General features: G+C 39.8%; 2 protein-coding genes across 10 annotated transcripts in view; one reads left to right on the top strand and one right to left on the bottom strand.

Moving 5' to 3' along the window:
* The first annotated feature begins 930 nt into the window (after positions 1 to 930).
* LOC109877413 (5-hydroxytryptamine receptor 3A-like) lies at positions 931 to 13,875 on the top strand. 3 transcript variants are annotated; one of them, XM_031814405.1, is made up of 10 exons: positions 931 to 1,057; positions 1,159 to 1,233; positions 2,325 to 2,680; positions 4,667 to 4,711; positions 4,796 to 4,902; positions 5,118 to 5,287; positions 10,267 to 10,388; positions 11,747 to 11,957; positions 12,319 to 12,468; positions 12,910 to 13,875. In XM_031814405.1, the coding sequence occupies exons 2-10, from the start codon at positions 1,173 to 1,175 to the stop codon at positions 13,152 to 13,154; spliced, it is 1,467 nt and encodes a 488-aa protein (XP_031670265.1). In that variant the 5' UTR covers positions 931 to 1,057; positions 1,159 to 1,172; the 3' UTR covers positions 13,155 to 13,875. The 3 variants fall into 3 exon arrangements, with proteins under 3 accessions (XP_031670265.1, XP_031670267.1, XP_031670266.1); XM_031814407.1 differs by lacking the exons at positions 931 to 1,057; positions 1,159 to 1,233 and adding an exon at positions 3,068 to 3,098 and having other exon boundaries at positions 2,561 to 2,680; XM_031814406.1 differs by lacking the exons at positions 931 to 1,057; positions 1,159 to 1,233; positions 2,325 to 2,680 and adding an exon at positions 2,804 to 3,098.
* Positions 10,843 to 18,384, bottom strand: part of LOC109877207 (exocyst complex component 7) — a 25,309-nt gene continuing 17,767 nt past the window's right edge. For 3 of the 7 annotated variants that reach the window (XM_031814395.1, XM_031814399.1, XM_031814398.1), the window contains 6 exons: positions 17,503 to 17,598; positions 16,270 to 16,333; positions 16,085 to 16,126; positions 14,359 to 14,492; positions 12,690 to 13,830; positions 10,843 to 12,443 (listed from right to left, as the gene is read on the bottom strand). In XM_031814395.1, the coding sequence (XP_031670255.1) occupies positions 13,731 to 13,830; positions 14,359 to 14,492; positions 16,085 to 16,126; positions 16,270 to 16,333; positions 17,503 to 17,598 (436 nt within the window). In that variant the 3' untranslated portion in view covers positions 10,843 to 12,443; positions 12,690 to 13,730. The remainder of the gene's footprint in view (positions 12,444 to 12,689; positions 13,831 to 14,358; positions 14,493 to 16,084; positions 16,127 to 16,269; positions 16,334 to 17,502; positions 17,599 to 18,384) is intronic. The other 4 variants (XM_031814396.1, XM_031814397.1, XM_031814400.1 and 1 more) reach the window with 4 other exon arrangements.

Here is an 18,384-nt window from a genome sequence, read left to right as displayed (position 1 = left end):
AGATACTCTGAATGATCGGCTATGAAAAGCCAACTGACATTTACTCCTGAGGTGCTGACCTGTTGCATCCTCGACATCCACTTTGATTATTATTATTTGACCCTGCTGAACACCTTTTTAATATTTTTGAACATCTTGGCCATGTACTGTTATAATCTCCACCTGGCACAGCCAGAAGAGGACTGGCCACCCCTCATAGCCTGGTTCCTCTCTAGGTTTCTTCCTAAGGTCTGGCCTTTCTAGGGAGTTTTTCCTAGCCACCGTGCTTCTACACCTGCATTGCTTGCTGTTTGGGGTTTTAGGCTGGGTTTCTGTACAGCACGTTGAGATATCAGCTGATGTAAGGTCTATATAAATAAATGTGATTTCATTTTGATTTGAACCCTTCTGATGCTATACATAAAGACTATTACATCAGAATTACTCTCTAATTTAAACTGTGGGTAGTTTCATATGTCCAGACAATTAGTCCACAACCAGCTGTCAAAACAAGCTGCTTCATGAGCCACTAGTGAGGAGATAGCCACCTTTCTCCATTACCCAGAGAGGAGACAGCACCACTGAAACCACAATGCTGTCTGGTGCCCATGCATGATGACATTTCAAATAAACCAACTCAATCCCTTTTGTATTATTGTCTGTATGAAGTCTGTATGCTCAACAATATGATAACAGCCTACGGTCCTATTGAGGTCCAGTGAAACATATCGCCAACTATAGGGTTTAGAGGCAGGTGGAGGTGCAGTATATCCACTTCTGCCTAGTCACAGTAATTAGTAATTACCTGTCTATTGTGGGTTGTTGTTTACACAAGATGGTGAAATGAATCCTGGGAGGTTAATTTAAAAACTCATTATTTTGGGATTATAGCCAAGCACATCCTGTACAATACCGAGGATAATATTCTAATGTAGACAGTTTGTGGGGGTGTGTATGTTCTCATGGAAGACTGCCGTGACCAAATGTTCCAGAGCAGCATTTATAAGGGTCATCCCAGGTGAGGCTTTGGCTTGAGAGGAAAGGAGAAGGCAAGTGGTGATCACTAAAGCATCTAAAGGTTGGTTTTCAGTCCTTCTTCTAACCGTTTCATTGGAGGAAACTTGTCATTTCTAGTAAGACTGCGCACCAATGTCTAACTGACCATGTACTTTGTGACAGGAGGACGTGCAGGGATGAGACCCATTGACCACAGCGTGCTGAAATGTTGCCTCTTCTCTCTACTCTTGCTACCAGGTAAGACATTGGGCTCCATTTTACTCTTCTTAAAACAGGCACAGATTACACTAGAAGAATATCGTCTTTCTCCTTCCTATTAGCAGATTTGAAGTAAACATTGCGAAACAAGCATTTCAAATGGTTAACAAGCTGAAATATTCAAAACATGTTAAAAACAGCCTCGTCCCATTTTGACGCACTGCTTGGGCTGCATGTGAAAAATGCAGCACATTGCCTTTCAAACAGATTATCTTACTAAAGTCATGAAAACAATTAGAAATAAAATATTCAAATATATATTTAAGTGTATTGAAGCTGTATAACATGTTGCACTAAAAGCTGGCAATGTAGCATGTTGTTTGATCTAAACCCGGTACTCTTATCTCTAGTCCAGTATCACTCCAATATAACTGATTTAGAGTACCAGGTTTAGATCACTTTTCAGACGTATTGAGTCACTACTATGAAGCCATCAGAAATACTCTAAATGGGGAGATGGGAAACTCCATTTGATTCGTATTAACGCCCATTGTGTACAATGTCTAAGTGTTGTCAATTGGCCGCACAGTGCATTCTGGGTAAATCTGGGACAAGAAGCGCACTCCTTCAATGAGCGAATGGGAGTCAATTGAGCGCTAGCTCAAAAATCCAACATTAGCATGAATTACACGGAAAAAAAGCACATTAGAAATATATTCAGAGATCTGAGATATGTATCTTGTTTACCTAGTTTTTTATTTGTGACATTACTTACTTAAGAAAATAAACATGTTCTGCGTCTGGGAACTAACTTTCTACATGGGATTTCGGGGCGATTAGTTTAACAACCGCGTGAGACAACATATGACAACGTGAACGCGATTGTCAATGAGCGGAGCGTTATACGTTATCCATTAATTGACCAATGCGATTCCTATCTCCTCATTTCTTAAAGTATTTATGCTACCATGAAGCAAGGCAACAACATTATCCAATTGAATTTAGATTGAGTGTTTTATTTATTGTACTGTGGTTGTTAAAATATTGGAAGGCATCATTGGTTCCGACAAAATCGCTATATAAATCCAATGTACTATTCTGAAATTAAATACCTGTCTCTGGTTCCACAGTGTCTGCAGCAGACCCTCCATCCAATGCAGCCATTTTAGCTAGTGAAACGACTGCAGGCAATGCATCCAATACAGCCAATGCAGGCCAAGCACCCAATACATCCACTAATACATCCAACACAGCCAGTACAAACCAACCATTCAACACAGCCAGTACAAACCAACCATCCAACACAGCCAGTACAAACCAACCATCCAACACAGCCACTTCATCCAGGGCAACGACACCCTCCTGTACAACACGTCGATGTCTGGCCAGCATGCTGATTGCGAAAGAAGCTCTGAGTCAGCCACAGTCTCCATCATGCATCTCAAATATCAGTGTGCCGTTAATAGTGTATGAAACTCTGTCTGTCGTAAGTCACTTTCTGTTCCTTTTAATTGAGTTTTGTACAATGTGATGAGTTTCAGAGATAACCTATTGACATATATATATATAATTATGTGATGATTAATTATACCACAGCGTTGTTGAATACTAATTTCTAATTGGCTGAAAGGGCATTCTAAAATGGATATTAAAACCAGCTAACGGGAAAGTTGAAAAATATATTGTGCCAGTTGGAAAATAAATTGGGACACCTTGCAATCATGATGCATTATGTGCCTACACATGCAGACAGAACTAGCTACAAAGTTACAAAAAGCTAAACCAACAACCACACAAACCGAAATTGGATACATTGTAAACGCAGGTACAACGGGGAAAAACTTCGCTAGCTATCATTGATTTGTTTTTGCAGACTTTTTTTGATCATCTGATGACCTAATGTGGTGAGTAATGAACATACATTTTTGCAGTCATGACGGCGGCGCTATGCTGTCAAATCTTCCCACGTTTCTAGTTTGACCAGCTGTGTTCAACTGGTATTTTTGATTTAGGTTCCCAGATTTGCTAGCAACAAACTATTTAGCCAGCTTCTAGCCTAGTGTTTGATATGTAATGCAATCTTCTCGTAATAAACAGTGTCGAGCGTCCTGACGGGAAGGCAAACTTTAGCTATGCCAGGCAAAATCAGGCACGATGAGCTCACTGTTATGGATGTATCCAAATGAATGTGAATAGAAAAAATCTTAAACACATCTACTTTGCTGTTATTCTGACTGCAGAGATTGTGACACTGTTAGCCATAGCTTGTTGGCTAACTAGCAAGAAATGGACAAAAACAGTGGTAAACATACTTTGAAGTACTAAAGTCGTTTTTTGCGATATCTTTACTTTACTATTTCTGAAAACTTCACTACATTCCTACAGAAAATACAAATAATAATAATAATAAAATTAACTTTTTACTCCATTTTCCTTGACACCCAAAAGTACTCGTTATATGTTGAATGCTTAGCAGGACAGGAAAATGGTCCAATTTACCCACTTATCGAGAGAACACATCCCCTACTGCCTCTGATCTGGCAGACTTACTAAACACATGCTTCGTTTGTAAATTATGCCTTAGTGTTGGAGTGTATCCCTGGCTGTCCATCCATTTTAAAAACAAGACAATCTGCTTTGCTTAATAAGGAATCTATTTATACTTTCACTTTTGATACTTAAGTATATTTTTAGCAATTACATTTACTTTTGATACTTAAATATATTTAGAACCAAATACTTTGACTTTTACTCAAGTAATATTTTACTGGGTGACTTTTACTTGAGTAAAAGTATAGTATAAGAGTAAAGTATACCTTTAATAGAAAGTTATTCAAGTATGACAATTGAGTACTTTTTCCACCACTGCAAAAACGTTGGCAGCGAGCACAACAAATAGAACGCGTCCATAAATATCTAACTAATCTAACGAACGACTGGGTCTCTAGCAACAAAAATATGTTAATGTATGAATTATCTTTATGAAAATATTAACAAACATTTATGTCTAGCAGTAAATGTGTGCTTTAGTATTTTCTTTGGCAACTGTGGGATAAACTCCTCAGTTCTGTACATTACCATGGAAAAATAAACTGCAAAGGGACTTGACTCCGCCGCGTCGTCCATTATTTCCAAGGTAATCATCATCTTCTCAGATATAATGGCGGTCTGCAAACCAACGTTAAAGGTGCATGCCGCCACCTACTGTGCTGGAGTGTGAGGTCAATCACGGTTTACAACATTTCTAAATCATCCTACCTAAATTTAGTACTTCTGTGGAAAAAACGAGCCCTACTAACTTCTAATAGACCCTCTCCCATCCCCGAAATCCCCCCCCCCCCCCCCCCCAACGATCCTACACTTCCATCTGTCCCTCTCTTCAACATACTTACAATATAACACATGCTCCACTGTTTCTTTCCAAGGGAATGTACAGAATATTGGCATTTATCCCTTATTATCTTCTAAATAGGACACAAAAGATCTCCGCTTCGAGAGTCATCTGCAAGTCATGTTGGTAAGTACACATGAAAAATAATCCAGAAACATTCAAGTAAATGGGACATTTTGTAATACCACTCATTATGATTATACACTACAGTCTTGGGAAGACCCTGATTTATCATGGGACACATCAGTCTATCATCATGATATGGTGGTGCTGCCTGTCAGCAAAATCTGGACTCCTGAACTCCATGTGACTAATGGGTGAGTCCACTTACAACAGAATACAATAACCTACCAGTAAGTTATATTTAATTTATTCTTGATTCCTTTTATAACATGATCTTCTAAATAGTGAGTAAAACATCTACAGAAATTAAATAGAGATACAGTATTTATTTTTGGAGTGGCCAAATGTTTAGGTGTGACAGTTTTAGTACATCAATCCTCAGTCTGTTCTTAACCTCTCATGTCTAAAGAGTGCAAACAACGATAAAGCACGGCAACAAGGATTTACTGGTGCACAGCAACGGGACTATAGAGCACATGGTCATCATGAACACTGTGGTGGGCTGTGAGGTCAATCTGTACAACTACCCCTTCGCTTCAGATTTCTGCCCCATCGCCATCAATGTATGGGCACTTAAAGGTAAGTGCCTCATTTCAATCCTCATTCTGTCTGCTAAACAGCTATTGTGCACTATTACTTACCAAAGATCTTATTAAAAACAAGATGTTACCAAAAACAACTAAAACTTCATTAAAAAAAATCTGTATAGCCTACTGCAATTCTGTATATGAAGCAATTCAGTTTATTTGTCATCTTTGGAGTTTTATATGCTCCCTGACTGTCCTCCCTACCAATGATGTACAGTGCCTTCAGAAATTATTTATACCCCTTGACTTATTCCACATTTTGTTGTTATGGCCTGAATTCAAAATTATTAAATATGGTTTCTCTCTCACCCATCTACACACAATACCCCATCATGACAAAGTGAGAAAGTCTTTATAAATGTAAAAAAATACAGAACTCGAATTTACATAATTATTCACACCCCTTTCCTATGACACTACAAATTGAGCTCAGGTGCATCCAACTTCCTTTGATCATCCTTGATATGTCACTATCCACCTGTCTATGTAAGGTCCCATAGTTGACAGTGCATGTCAGAGCAGAAATTATACTATAAGGTCCTAGGAACTGTCCGTAGATCTCCGGGAATTGTGATGAGGCATATCTGGGGAAGGGTATAAAATTATTTCTAGAGTGTTGAAAGTTTCCAAAAGCACAGTGGTCAACATCATTGGGGAAATAAATAAAAACATGGAACTACCCAGACTCTGCCTAGAGCTGGCTGTCAAATCAAACTGAGAAACCAGGCAAGAAGGACCTTGGTCAGGGAGGTAACCAAGAACTCAATGACCACTCTGACAGAACTACAGTTTCTTGGCTGAGATGGGAGAACCTGCCAGAAGGACAACAGTCTCTACAGCACTTCACCAATCTGGGTTTTATAGGTGAGTGGCCAGACGGAAGCCACTCCTGAGAAAAAGGCGCATGACAGCACGTCTGGAGTTTGCAAAAAGGTACATGAAAGACTCGAGCATAAGGAAAAAATATTCTGTGGTCTGATGAGACAAAAATGGAACTCTTTGGCCTGAATGCAAACCACTATGTCTGGAGAAAACCAGGCACAGCTCATCACCCTCTAATGCCATCCCTACCCTGTTGAGCAGCAGGGATTGAGAGACTGGTAAGGATAGAGAGAACATTGAATGGAGCCAAATACATCCTTGATGAGCACCTGCTTCAGAGTGCAAACAATGTTAGACTGGGGGTGAATACTTGCAGCCAAAGCAACGATGGAATGGCTTTCAGAACAAGAATGTGAAAGTCCCTGAGTGGCCCAGTCAAAGCCCAGACTTGAATCTCATTGAAAAAAACTTAAATTGCCGTTCATCGCCGCTCCCCATCTAACTTAAAAATCTGCAGGGAAAAATGGGAGAAAATCCCCCAAAATCAGATGTGTAACACATTTATTTTTAGAATAAATCAAGGGGTATATAAACCCTGGATTGCCGATGCTATGTATTGGCCATTGAGAGGCATTGAAGCCATTCCCCCAGTAGGAGCAGTGCTCCATAGGAATGAATGTAATTCTACAGTATTTCAATGAAATGTTTCAAGGACAAAATTACATGCATTTAAGTATTGTTATGTTATTGTGGTGACATTTGTAATTCCAAAAAAGTATACTTTAAAACTCCCCTAAAGTCTATGCCCACGACCCTGTGGAAATCGAAATAGCATAATAATCCCCATAAAAATCTGTCAATTTAAGATAGGTATCTGTTTTTTGCATGAAATGCGTTTCAAATCACTGCGCCTGCCAATATCGCCCTTCCGCATCTGCGATGAAAGGTGCCAGAGCTAGGGCGGTGTTTATCAGACCATGAGACATCCCGAAAATCGGGCTTCTCACAAAAATGTCTTTAGAGTCCATACGGTTTGGCCTACAAACTATTAAGATGAGACTCTCAGGAACATGACGGTTCTCCGTTTTTGCTCTATGACCCCCACAACAGTCACAGGACTGGTCTGAAGTCAGTACAGCCGATATGCCAACTTCTGTCTGTAGCATCCCAACAGTTTGGGCTACACACTATGACCCCCACAACAGTCACAGGACTGGTCTGAAGTCAGTACAGCCGATATGCCAACTTCTGTCTGTAGCATCCCAACAGTTTGGGCTACACACCATGACCCCCACAACAGTCACAGGACTGGTCTGAAGTCAGTACAGCCGATATGCCAACTTCTGTCTGTAGCACCCCAACAGTTTGGGCTACACACTATGACCCCCACAACAGTCACAGGAATGGTCTGAAGTCAGTACAGCCGATATGCCAACTTCTGTCTGTAGCATCCCAACAGTTTGGGCTACACACCATGACCCCCACAACAGTCACAGGACTGGTCTGAAGTCAGTACAGCCGATATGCCAACTTCTGTCTGTAGCATCCCAACAGTTTGGGCTACACACTATGACCCCCACAACAGTCACAGGACTGGTCTGAAGTCAGTACAGCCGATATGCCAACTTCTGTCTGTAGCATCCCAACAGTTTGGGCTACACACCATGACCCCCACAACAGTCACAGGACTGGTCTGAAGTCAGTACAGCCGATATGCCAACTTCTGTCTGTAGCATCCCAACAGTTTGGGCTACACACTATGACCCCCACAACAGTCACAGGACTGGTCTGAAGTCAGTACAGCCGATATGCCAACTTCTGTCTGTAGCATCCCAACAGTTTGGGCTACACACTATGACCCCCACAACAGTCACAGGACTGGTCTGAAGTCAGTACAGCCGATATGCCAACTTCTGTCTGTAGCATCCCAACAGTTTGGGCTACACACCATGACCCCCACAACAGTCACAGGACTGGTCTGAAGTCAGTACAGCCGATATGCCAACTTCTGTCTGTAGCATCCCAACAGTTTGGGCTACACACTATGACCCCCACAACAGTCACAGGACTGGTCTGAAGTCAGTACAGCCGATATGCCAACTTCTGTCTGTAGCATCCCAACAGTTTGGGCTACACACTATGACCCCCACAACAGTCACAGGACTGGTCTGAAGTCAGTACAGCCGATATGCCAACTTCTGTCTGTAGCATCCCAACAGTTTGGGCTACACACTATGACCCCCACAACAGTCACAGGACTGGTCTGAAGTCAGTACAGCCGATATGCCAACTTCTGTCTGTAGCATCCCAACAGTTTGGGCTACACACCATGACCCTTCTATGGAAAGGTGAGTCTCTCACGAGCTTAGTTTACGTTTTTTTTTTTTTTAAGTATGCAAGAATATATGGAGATAAGGGGTTAAATACTATCTGTGTATCCATGTATGAAGCTGTTATTCAAGGTGTTTCTATGGAGTCTGTAAACTAATAAATGTAGCAAAAACAAATGTAGACATTAATAAATGCTTCCAAAAAAATACAATGATGGGGGGGTGCCAAGATGGAGGCACGGTGGTTCAACACAGCGCCCCCCCATCAGTCATCTACTGTATAGTGTATATATACATCATTGTCCCTTCCAGGTTTGTGGTGACAGAGGTGTGTTTGGGCCGGTGTAGCATGCTGCAGACCCAATTGGCCTTTGGGCTGGACACAGTGAATATTAGGGGTGTAATGGTTCAGTCCTTGATTTTTTTGCTCAATTTTCAGGAGGGGGAAAAAAAATGACCATGATACCATCCTGTGTAAATGATAACGATGGACAATCTTTAATGTAGGCTTAAGCTATCTCCCACATTAAATAAGGTAAATGAATAAGTTAAGCACGAATAAGAATTATATAAACAACATAACAAATGCAAGCTTTTATGTGTTGTATAGTTCACGTCAGAGTGAAATAGACAGATACTGGGGTGAATGGTTTTAGCAGTATTGCATGACGATAGACATGAGAACTGGGGGTGTTATAAAAGAGTGGAAGACAAACACTATGTTCTGAGCGGTATGAAACACCATGAGAGGAGGCAGTGTTTTATTAGTGTGTATGCTGAAAGCAAGAACACTCTAGAAATCCATATTTTTATTTGATTACTACTTAAGCTTTAGCCTTATTGGGGAAGTTCATGATTTTACAACATGATGTTAGATGGTTCCTCACCCTGAAAGTAGTCTAAGGGCCTGGAGAAACATTAACCCATGGTTCAGTTCTCTCTGAACAACAACTACTAACAAATCAAATCAAATTGATTTATATAGCCCTTCGTACATCAGCTGATATCTCAAAGTGCTGTACAGAAACCCAGCCTAAAACCCCAAACAGCAAGCAATGCAGGTGTAGAAGCACGGTGGCTAGGAAATACTCCCTAGAAAGGCCAAAACCTAGGAAGAAACCTAGAGAGGAACCAGGCTATGTGGGGTGGCCAGTCCTCTTCTGGCTGTGCCGGGTGGAGATTATAACAGAACATGGCCAAGATGTTCAAATGTTCATAAATGACCAGCATGGTCGAATAATAATAATAAGGCAGAACAGTTGAAACTGGAGCAACAGCACGGTCAGGTGGACTGGGGACAGCAAGGAGTCATCATGTCATCACTTTAGCCACCGCTAACAAAAAAAATCAATGGGAGTGATCGGGGCAATTGTCAACATTTCATGGCCAAATCAACCATATTTAGTTTGATGTTACTTAATGGTGATTTGGACACTTGTTTTTTTTATTGCATTTTGCAAATGATGTGGCACTTCTCTCTGAGACCCCATGCTAACAAACAAAGGATATGGCTGCCAGAATGAATCAAAGTGAGGTTGTTTCACCAAAGTGGCTCTGAGATATGTGTTACAGTAGGCTACCACCACTGAAGTACTATAGATTTTGTATTATTATTTCAACAAACAAAAAAATTGTTTAAAAAAAAAGGGGTCATTTTTCCATCCTCTTCTGAGAACCAAAATAAGAGTCATATCAAGAAATTAACCGAACAAAAAATGTAAACCTTTACACCCCTACAACAAAAGATGTTTAGGGGTGTGAAGCTACGTACGGTATGATCTTTGAATGACTGAATTAGTATCAAATATCTGCTTTCCAGGATGTGGCATGTTCCTGAACTTTGGGAATGTGAGCACAACTAGTGCAAACCGTGGAGACTGGCTAACCGAGAACGTGGAACTCGATGCGAAAGGAGGCAGAGATGATCGCAACTATCTATGGGTTAGTGAGAGTTCCTGGTGATTTCAGTAGTTTACTTTACTCTACATGTCACATATCTCTATCTATGGGTTAGTGAGTGTTCCTGGTGATTTCAGTAGTTTATGTGACATGTAGAGTAAAGTATCTCTATCTATGGGTTAGTGAGAGTTCCTGGTGATTTCAGTAGTTTATGTGACATGTAGAGTAAAGTATCTCTATCTATGGGTTAGTGAGTGTTCCGGGTGATTTCAGTAGTTTGTGACATGTAGAGTAAAGTATCTCTATCTATGGGTTAGTGAGAGTTCCTGGTGATTTCAGTAGTTTATGTGACATGTAGAGTAAAGTATCTCTATCTATGGGTTAGTGAGTTCCTGGTGATTTCAGTAGTTTGTGACATGTAAAGATACTCTACTCTTCCTGTTTTTAAGGGCAGAGCTTAAACAACATTTACACATAAAAATACAATACACTTAAATAAAAATGTATCAGATGTTTTTATACCTTTCATGAGTAGTGTTCCGTTGAGATAAATACACATCCCAGGCTGTATTGTGTAGACCCACAAATACACATCCCAGGCTGTATTGTGTAGACTCACAAATACACATCCCAGGCTGTATTGTGTAGACCCACAAATACACATCCCAGGCTATGTATTGTGCAGACCCACAAATACACATCCCAGGCTATGTATTGTGTAGACCCAGTTACATGCCACAATTCAGAGATGATCGCAACTATCTATGGGTTAGTGAGAGTTCCTGGTGATTTCAGTAGTTTGTGACATGTAGAGTATCTTTATCTATGGGTTAGTGAGAGTTCCTGGTGATTTCAGTAGTTTATGTGACATGTAGAGTATCTTTATCTATGGGTTAGTGAGTGTTCCTGGTGATTTCAGTAGTTTATGTGGGACATGTAAAGATACTTTACTCTTCCTGTTTTTAAGGGCAGAGCTTGAACAACATTTACACAGAAAAAATACAATACACTTAAATAAAAATGTATCAGATGTTTTTATACCTTTCATAAGTAGTGTTCCGTTGAGACAAATACACATCCCAGGCTGTGTATTTGTGTGTAGACCCAGTTACATGCCACAATTCCAAATGAATTAAAAAGATGAGCACCATGTCAATTCCAAATTTGCAGTGCGTTTCTTTTCCCATTAATTGGGGTGAAGGCATAGTTGGATCTGCACAACCGACGGTGAAGGATGTAGACTCATTGACATAAGGCTTCTTAAGAGTTCTGAAAACATCTGAGTCTGATTTTGGAAAGTAATGCTCTTCCCTTTCAACTTTAAACAAATGCTAAACGTTTAGACGCAAGAACTCAAAAAACAAATGATTTCAGTCTGGCCTACCCATCTGTCTTCACAGGTGTCGCTGAAAATGCGGTCTGAAAACCCGTTTCTGTCCCTGGTCCTGCCCAGTATACTGATCATTGTGGCAGATGTGGTGAGCTTCTCCCTGCCACTGGGAGGGGGCGAGCGTATCTCATTCAAGGTTACACTGGTTCTCAGCTTCATCATGTTCCTCATCATCCTCAACGACCTACTGCCTGGAGGAGGCCAGTGCAGCCCCATCATCCGTGAGTATCCTGTGTGTAATGCACCAGAATGAAACAGCATTTTGTTATAAATGGTGTGTATGTAACAGAGTTAATAATGTTCCAGAAGCTTATTCCACAGCTAGCTTAATGTCGCCAAGGGAGCTATCGAATTTGATATTTTTCTGCAGCTCAATAGTTTGGTATGTTGTCAATTTGGGAGCAGTGATCCTGAACAGCAACAGTGATCTGTTGGGTGCAGAGTTTCACTATTTCCAGCCCGGTATGTTACAGGGACAGTAAAGAAAGATATACTGGTAGCAGCACACTGATGTCGTTTTCATGTATACAGGACCTCTGCCACCATATAACACTCAGATCTCTCTCTCGTTGTTCTCCATAGGAAAGCACTTCTGTTTCTGTTTGGTCATCCTGGTGTTGAGCACGTTGCAGTCTATGGTGCTGACACGCCTGGCTAAGTGTGGCACTCTCTGGCCCTGCAGCCTCTCCAAGTCCAAAGACTCACTGCTTAAAGACACAGACAATGAAGAGGGTAAACATTTTCATTATTCTGTCATCTCAGTTATCCACAGAGCAAGATATATTTTCATGGTTTCCAAAGACATTAACAAAACGTCCTTATACAACCATTTATAACCTGACCATGAAGTCATAATGACGTTACTGCATCCAGTTTTACTGGGGACCCCATAACTGACTTTCATCATAAACTAGTCAAGTTGTATTTTTAATGCTCAACCTTTTAATTCTTACCCTTTAGCTGCAGTTAAAGCATGCAGTCTTTCCCAGCATATTTTCTTGTTAGCATCATTTGTCTGGCGTTTACGCTGGTCTGGACAGCTACTCCATTTGATCTTTCATCTATCACTGAAAACTGTCATTTTACAAAAAGGTCAATAATTTTTTACATCTTTATTTAATCATGTTATATTAATAATAGGTTATCCTTTTTTCTCTCCTTTACTTTGTCTAGAATCCAAGTCTGATATTAAAGCCTCAGAGGAAGAGAAGAATACAGCCCTCCAGAAGGTGGTGAAGTTTCTCAACAAAATGGCTGCACAAGACCAGAAAAATGCTATACACCATCGCTTTGCCAACAAAGTGGACTTGATCTGTTTCTGTATCTATCTCACCGTCCTCATTGTTTATGCAGTCGTCATTTTATATTTCTCCTTTGGTTCTCAATGTAAGATCAACCAATTAGATTTCTGGTCATAAATTCTTTATTCGCTTTTAACAACCATTTCAAAAAATATTGGTGTATTTGGGTCTTCAGAAATTTTGCAAGCACAAACAAAAAGCTAGTTTTGAATTTCTGGGTAAAATAAATAGATGTTTATTCTGAAGTAGGGCTTTAACAATATTTATATAAACACGTTTAGAACTAGCCAGTCATATGTGTAATAATACATTTAGCAATTAGGGCTCTAATGAATACATGTAATGGGGACTGAAGCACTGTAATCCCCCAGAAGAGGCCTAGAACTCTAATGAATACATGTAATGGGGACTGAAGCACTGTAATCCCCCAGAAGAGGCCTAGAACTCTAATGAATACATGTAATGGGGACTGAAGCACTGTAATCCCCCAGAAGAGGCCTAGAACTCTAATGAATACATGTAATGGGGACTGAAGCACTGTAATCCCCCAGAATAGAGGCCTAGAACTCTAATGAATACATGTAATGGGGACTGAAGCTGTAGTATTAGTAGTGTGGAAACAAATCAGTGTGTTATTTCCTATAGAGGCAGTGTGAAGACCTTATTATCTCCTAACTAAGCAGGTTCTCAACCTCAGGCTGAGATATCAAATAGTCTCTCGATCATCTCCTCCACCTGCGCTGGGCTGTATTTGTGGTATCTCTCAGGGTGTTTGGAGAAATCATGGTCACATCTGTGTAAAGTACAGGTAAAGGACCATAATAAATGAATATCACTGTACCAGCGTTCTGTATGAAATTCTTACTGCACATCAATATTGAATAGTGGTGAATAAAAGAACCCATGTCTTGTACCAAACATACATGGGACATCCCAGTTTCACCTACAATATTTGAAAAGCATCAGTTATTCAACCACCTTGTGTGCTGAATTCCAAATGGACCCCCTATTCCCTAGCCACCCTTGCAGATCTAAGAGGATTGGATAGGTAGAAGCAATATGACATTTTCACTAGGCCAATCAGAAGACAAGATGAAGGTATTACCATAATGCTTGTATCCATCCAATCCGCTCAGATCTACAAGAGTGGTTGGGGAGTAGGGGCTGGTAAATAGGGTCTAGTGAATATGGAGTAAGGGCTAGGGAGTAGGGGCTAGAGAATAAGAGCTAGGAAATAGTGAGTAAAAGCTAGGGAATAGGGGTTGATTCTGAATTCAGCAGCAGTCTCCAGTAATAAGCTCTGTGATATGCCATGACTCCCCTCAGCAGAAAGGCTATGTAGGCCTTGGACACCATCTCTCTCTGGGCCTGACAGATGGCCTGGCGCTGCTCTCTGTCTGGGATGGCCCACGCTTTCTGAGCCTTATACAGTTCCTCCAGGCCCTCGTTGAAGCTCTGGACGACACGAGGTCAAAGGTCATATCATTTTTTGGGGGGACCGTCATGTTATCACATATGAGGGCACTGTTTTGTAACAGAAAATGCAAACATTACAATCTTTGGTGTCCATAAATATAGCATGTCACAAACGGTGCCCCATAAATACTAAGCTGACATTCAGATTCAGAAAACTTTAATGTCCTCAAAGAGGCAATTCATCTTGCAGCAGTCATAAAATATATACCATCTAAAAATATAAAATAAGCTGACATGTTGGGTTTAGACGTTTGTGATCATTCTGTTTGTGAGTATGAATAAGGGTTGTTGTGTAGAGATGTAACATGGTACTGATTTAGGGCTGGGAATTGCCAGGGACCTCACGATACCATAATATCATGATACTTAGGTGCCAATATGTTATGTATTACGATTCTATATGTATTGTGATTCTTATGATTCTATATGTATTGTGATTCTCATGATTCTATATGTATTGTGATTCTCATGATTCTATATGTATTATGATTCTCATGATTCTATATGTATTGTGATTCTCATGATTCTATATGTATTGTGATTCTCATGATTCTATATGTATTGTGATTCTCATGATTCTATATGTATTGTGATTCATATGATTCTATATGTATTATGATTCTCATGATTCTATATGTATTGTGATTCTCATGATTCTATATGTATTGTGATTCTCATGATTCTATATGTATTGTGATTCTCATGATTCTATATGTATTGTGATTCTCATGATTCTATATGTATTGTGATTCTCATGATTCTATATGTATTGTGATTCTCATGATTCTATATGTATTGTGATTCTCATGATTCTATATGTATTGTGATTCTCATGATTCTATATGTATTGTGATTCTCATGATTCTATATGTATTGTGATTCTCATGATTCTATATGTATTGTGATTCTCATGATTCTATATGTATTGTGATTCATGATTCTATATGTATTGTGATTCTCATGATTCTATATGTATTGTGATTCTCATGATTCTATATGTATTGTGATTCTCATGATTCTATATGTATTGTGATTCTCATGATTCTATATGTATTGTGATTCTCATGATTCTATATGTATTGTGATTCTCATGATTCTATATGTATTGTGATTCTCATGATTCTATATGTATTGTGATTCTCATGATTCTATATGTATTGTGATTCTCATGATTCTATATGTATTGCTATTCGATACTGTGATTTTATTGCGATTCGATGTTCCAAACATATTGCTCACCATATGTCTGCTGCTGAGACGAGAGAGAGACATGAGAAAACTAGTTTTGATCAGTCATGGAAATAAAAAAGTGCTGAAAACAAATTGTTTCCCTAATAAATTGGCGCCTTATTTAAAATGAAGATGGAGAACAAGCTATGAAGGAAAAATACTGGAGTTTTAGTGCAGGAACAACCAACTAGCACAAATATATTATTGCGGTATTGTCAAAACGATACGATATATCGTCAAAGATAATATCTCGATATGTATCTGTCTCGACCCCCCCCCCCATCACTAGTACTGAAACAGATCCTTTAGGTACATGGAGGAATCTGGCCTCCTTGTCTTACCTTGAACTTGTCTTTAATTACCTGACAGTCTTTTTCTTTCAACTGAAGCCCGATGGTGATGACATATGTAGAAAAGGTGTGATTAGGTTTGAATAAAACAAGCAAATCCACTTAAAGGTAGATAGTGTCATTTGAGAAATATCCTTTTTTAATTTAATATACAGTATCAAAACATCTACCCTCACCTTGTCACCTGGCTTAAAGGTGGGCAGATTCTTTTCAGTCAGGCACTCGGTCACCTTCAACCAACTGCAACACACAAGCAGCACACATTCACTGCACAGATCAGTCATGTTCAGAAGCATAATCATTCATTGGACTGCCCACAAGTCTGGAACCAACAAGCCTGAACAGTTTATACCCCCCAAGCCATAAGACTGCTAAATAGTTCAAAAGTTAACCAATAGGTACAAGGACTATCTCCATTGGCCTGTTTTGCATGAACTCTTTTGACTTATCGAATACACTGCTGTTACTGTTTATTCTCTACCTCAATTACATCGTACCCCTGCACATCGACTTGGTACTGGTGCCCCGTATATACAGCCAAGTTATCGTTACTCATTGTGGATTTATTCCTCGTTATTATTTTCCTATTATTTCTCTCAGCAGTGTTGGGATGGTCCCGCAAGTAAACATTTCACTGTTCGTCTACACCTGTTGTTTACGAAGCATGTAACAAATACAATTGTATTCAAGTTGTAGCATAAGATACTTGATTTAATGTAGCATTGTCCCTGTGTGAAGTAATGGTAATGCTTCACTTAAAGCCTGCAGTTATAATGCATTATGATGCAGTTATAATGCATTTTGATGCAGTTATAATGCCGGTATCATGCATTTTGATGCCGTTATAATGCAAATATGATGCAGTTACAATGCATTATAACACTTGTCATGAGCATGTATGACCACCGTATAATCTATATTATAATATCATAAACCTAGGCAACAAACAGAGCTGGTAGATCAGTCAACCCACACCGGAGAGGGGGGAATTTGATTCAAAACATTACATTTCCAAGGGAAAGCAAGTGCCAGGATCTCACAGGAAATATGGGTGTTTTTAAAATATTCCAGAGTTGACAATATTAGCAGCATATCCAGAGACCGAAAAGCTGAACAGATGAATATCATTTTGAGGAGGAAGTTACATTTAATGATTTACAATGATTCACCGGCCGTAAGGGCAGTATGCTAACCTGGTTACCAATCTGTTCCTGTCATCATTCCACTCCTTGTCATGCAAAACATGACATGTTTTAGCATAGTACAAAAAGTGGAATGTTAGGCTGTGGATTTCAGGCTAGCAGGAGGCAGCTAGTCTCTTCTAATAATACATAATGATCAGGACTAATGTTAGACAATGTTTGATTCCATCACTCCCTTCTTCCTCCTCTGGATTCCTGGTCCCTCACCTGTGCTGGTACACCTGCTTCTGTTGCTCAATCAGTTCCCCGTACTCAACCTCCGGATCCCTGCCGCTGGTTTTAACCACTTCAAACAGAGATGACCTGCAGGTAGATGTCCCTGTCATAACTAGTCTGCCACCCCTGTGAGCTGTGACAAATTCACTTACAACCCTGAACTAAAGAACATGGAAAGTCAAAATGTAGGTCACTTTGAGTGATCATTTTGTTGTGTAGGCCTAGTTAATATCTCAACCTTAGGGGTCTCAAATGAAGATTTATTATAGTTCCGGAACGCGTACTGGTAAACTGCATGACCAGGTTCGTATTCATTAGGGCACGCTACAGAAAAAGTTTTGTAACTGAAAAATAAAATGCGCGTTTCTCATTTCTTAATTCCAGGTAGTCCCTCCCTGTTTGACTGTTTTCTTCCATTTGTTGCCTAATAAACATGACCCTTGTAATGGGAATATTAATGTTTGTGTTTTTCTTATAACTAATTTCTGTGTTCTATTCATCTGCTGTTCTATAAACCAATTTCTGTGTTCATGCAAGTGGCTGACTGTACAAATCCCCTATCAGTAGCTGCAATGTGGCAGTACGCCCAGATCGTGTTTTGAGAACGAACTACCATGTTTTGAGAACAAACAAAAAATCTCAGTTTCAAGGTCTCAGCTTAGAGAGAAAGAAGCCTTGTGAGGTGTTGGTCTGTCACATGTTATGAAACAGTATTGGTCTGTAACATGTTATGAACCAGTATTGGTCTGTCACATGTTATGAAACAGTATTGGTCTGTCACATGTTATGAAACAGTATTGACTGGTCACATGAATGAAACAAGATGGTAATGATTAATGAATTATGCTAAATCATGCAAATATAACTTGTCTA

This window comes from Oncorhynchus kisutch, unplaced genomic scaffold (genome assembly GCF_002021735.2).
Source record: "Oncorhynchus kisutch isolate 150728-3 unplaced genomic scaffold, Okis_V2 Okis06b-Okis10b_hom, whole genome shotgun sequence".
Lineage (NCBI taxonomy): Eukaryota > Metazoa > Chordata > Actinopteri > Salmoniformes > Salmonidae > Oncorhynchus > Oncorhynchus kisutch.
This window is presented reverse-complemented; position numbering and strand designations above follow the sequence as displayed.

What these genes read in the sequence shown, in the direction of transcription:
- LOC109877413 (XM_031814405.1), top strand. Translation starts at nt 1,173, where the DNA reads ATGAGACCCATTGACCACAGCGTGCTGAAATGTTGCCTCTTCTCTCTA. An exon ending in CAATGTATGGGCACTTAAAG is followed by an intron (nt 5,288 to 10,266) that starts GTAAGTGCCTCA and finishes TCTGCTTTCCAG; the next exon opens with GATGTGGCATGTTCCTGAAC. An exon ending in ATGATCGCAACTATCTATGG is followed by an intron (nt 10,389 to 11,746) that starts GTTAGTGAGAGT and finishes CTGTCTTCACAG; the next exon opens with GTGTCGCTGAAAATGCGGTC.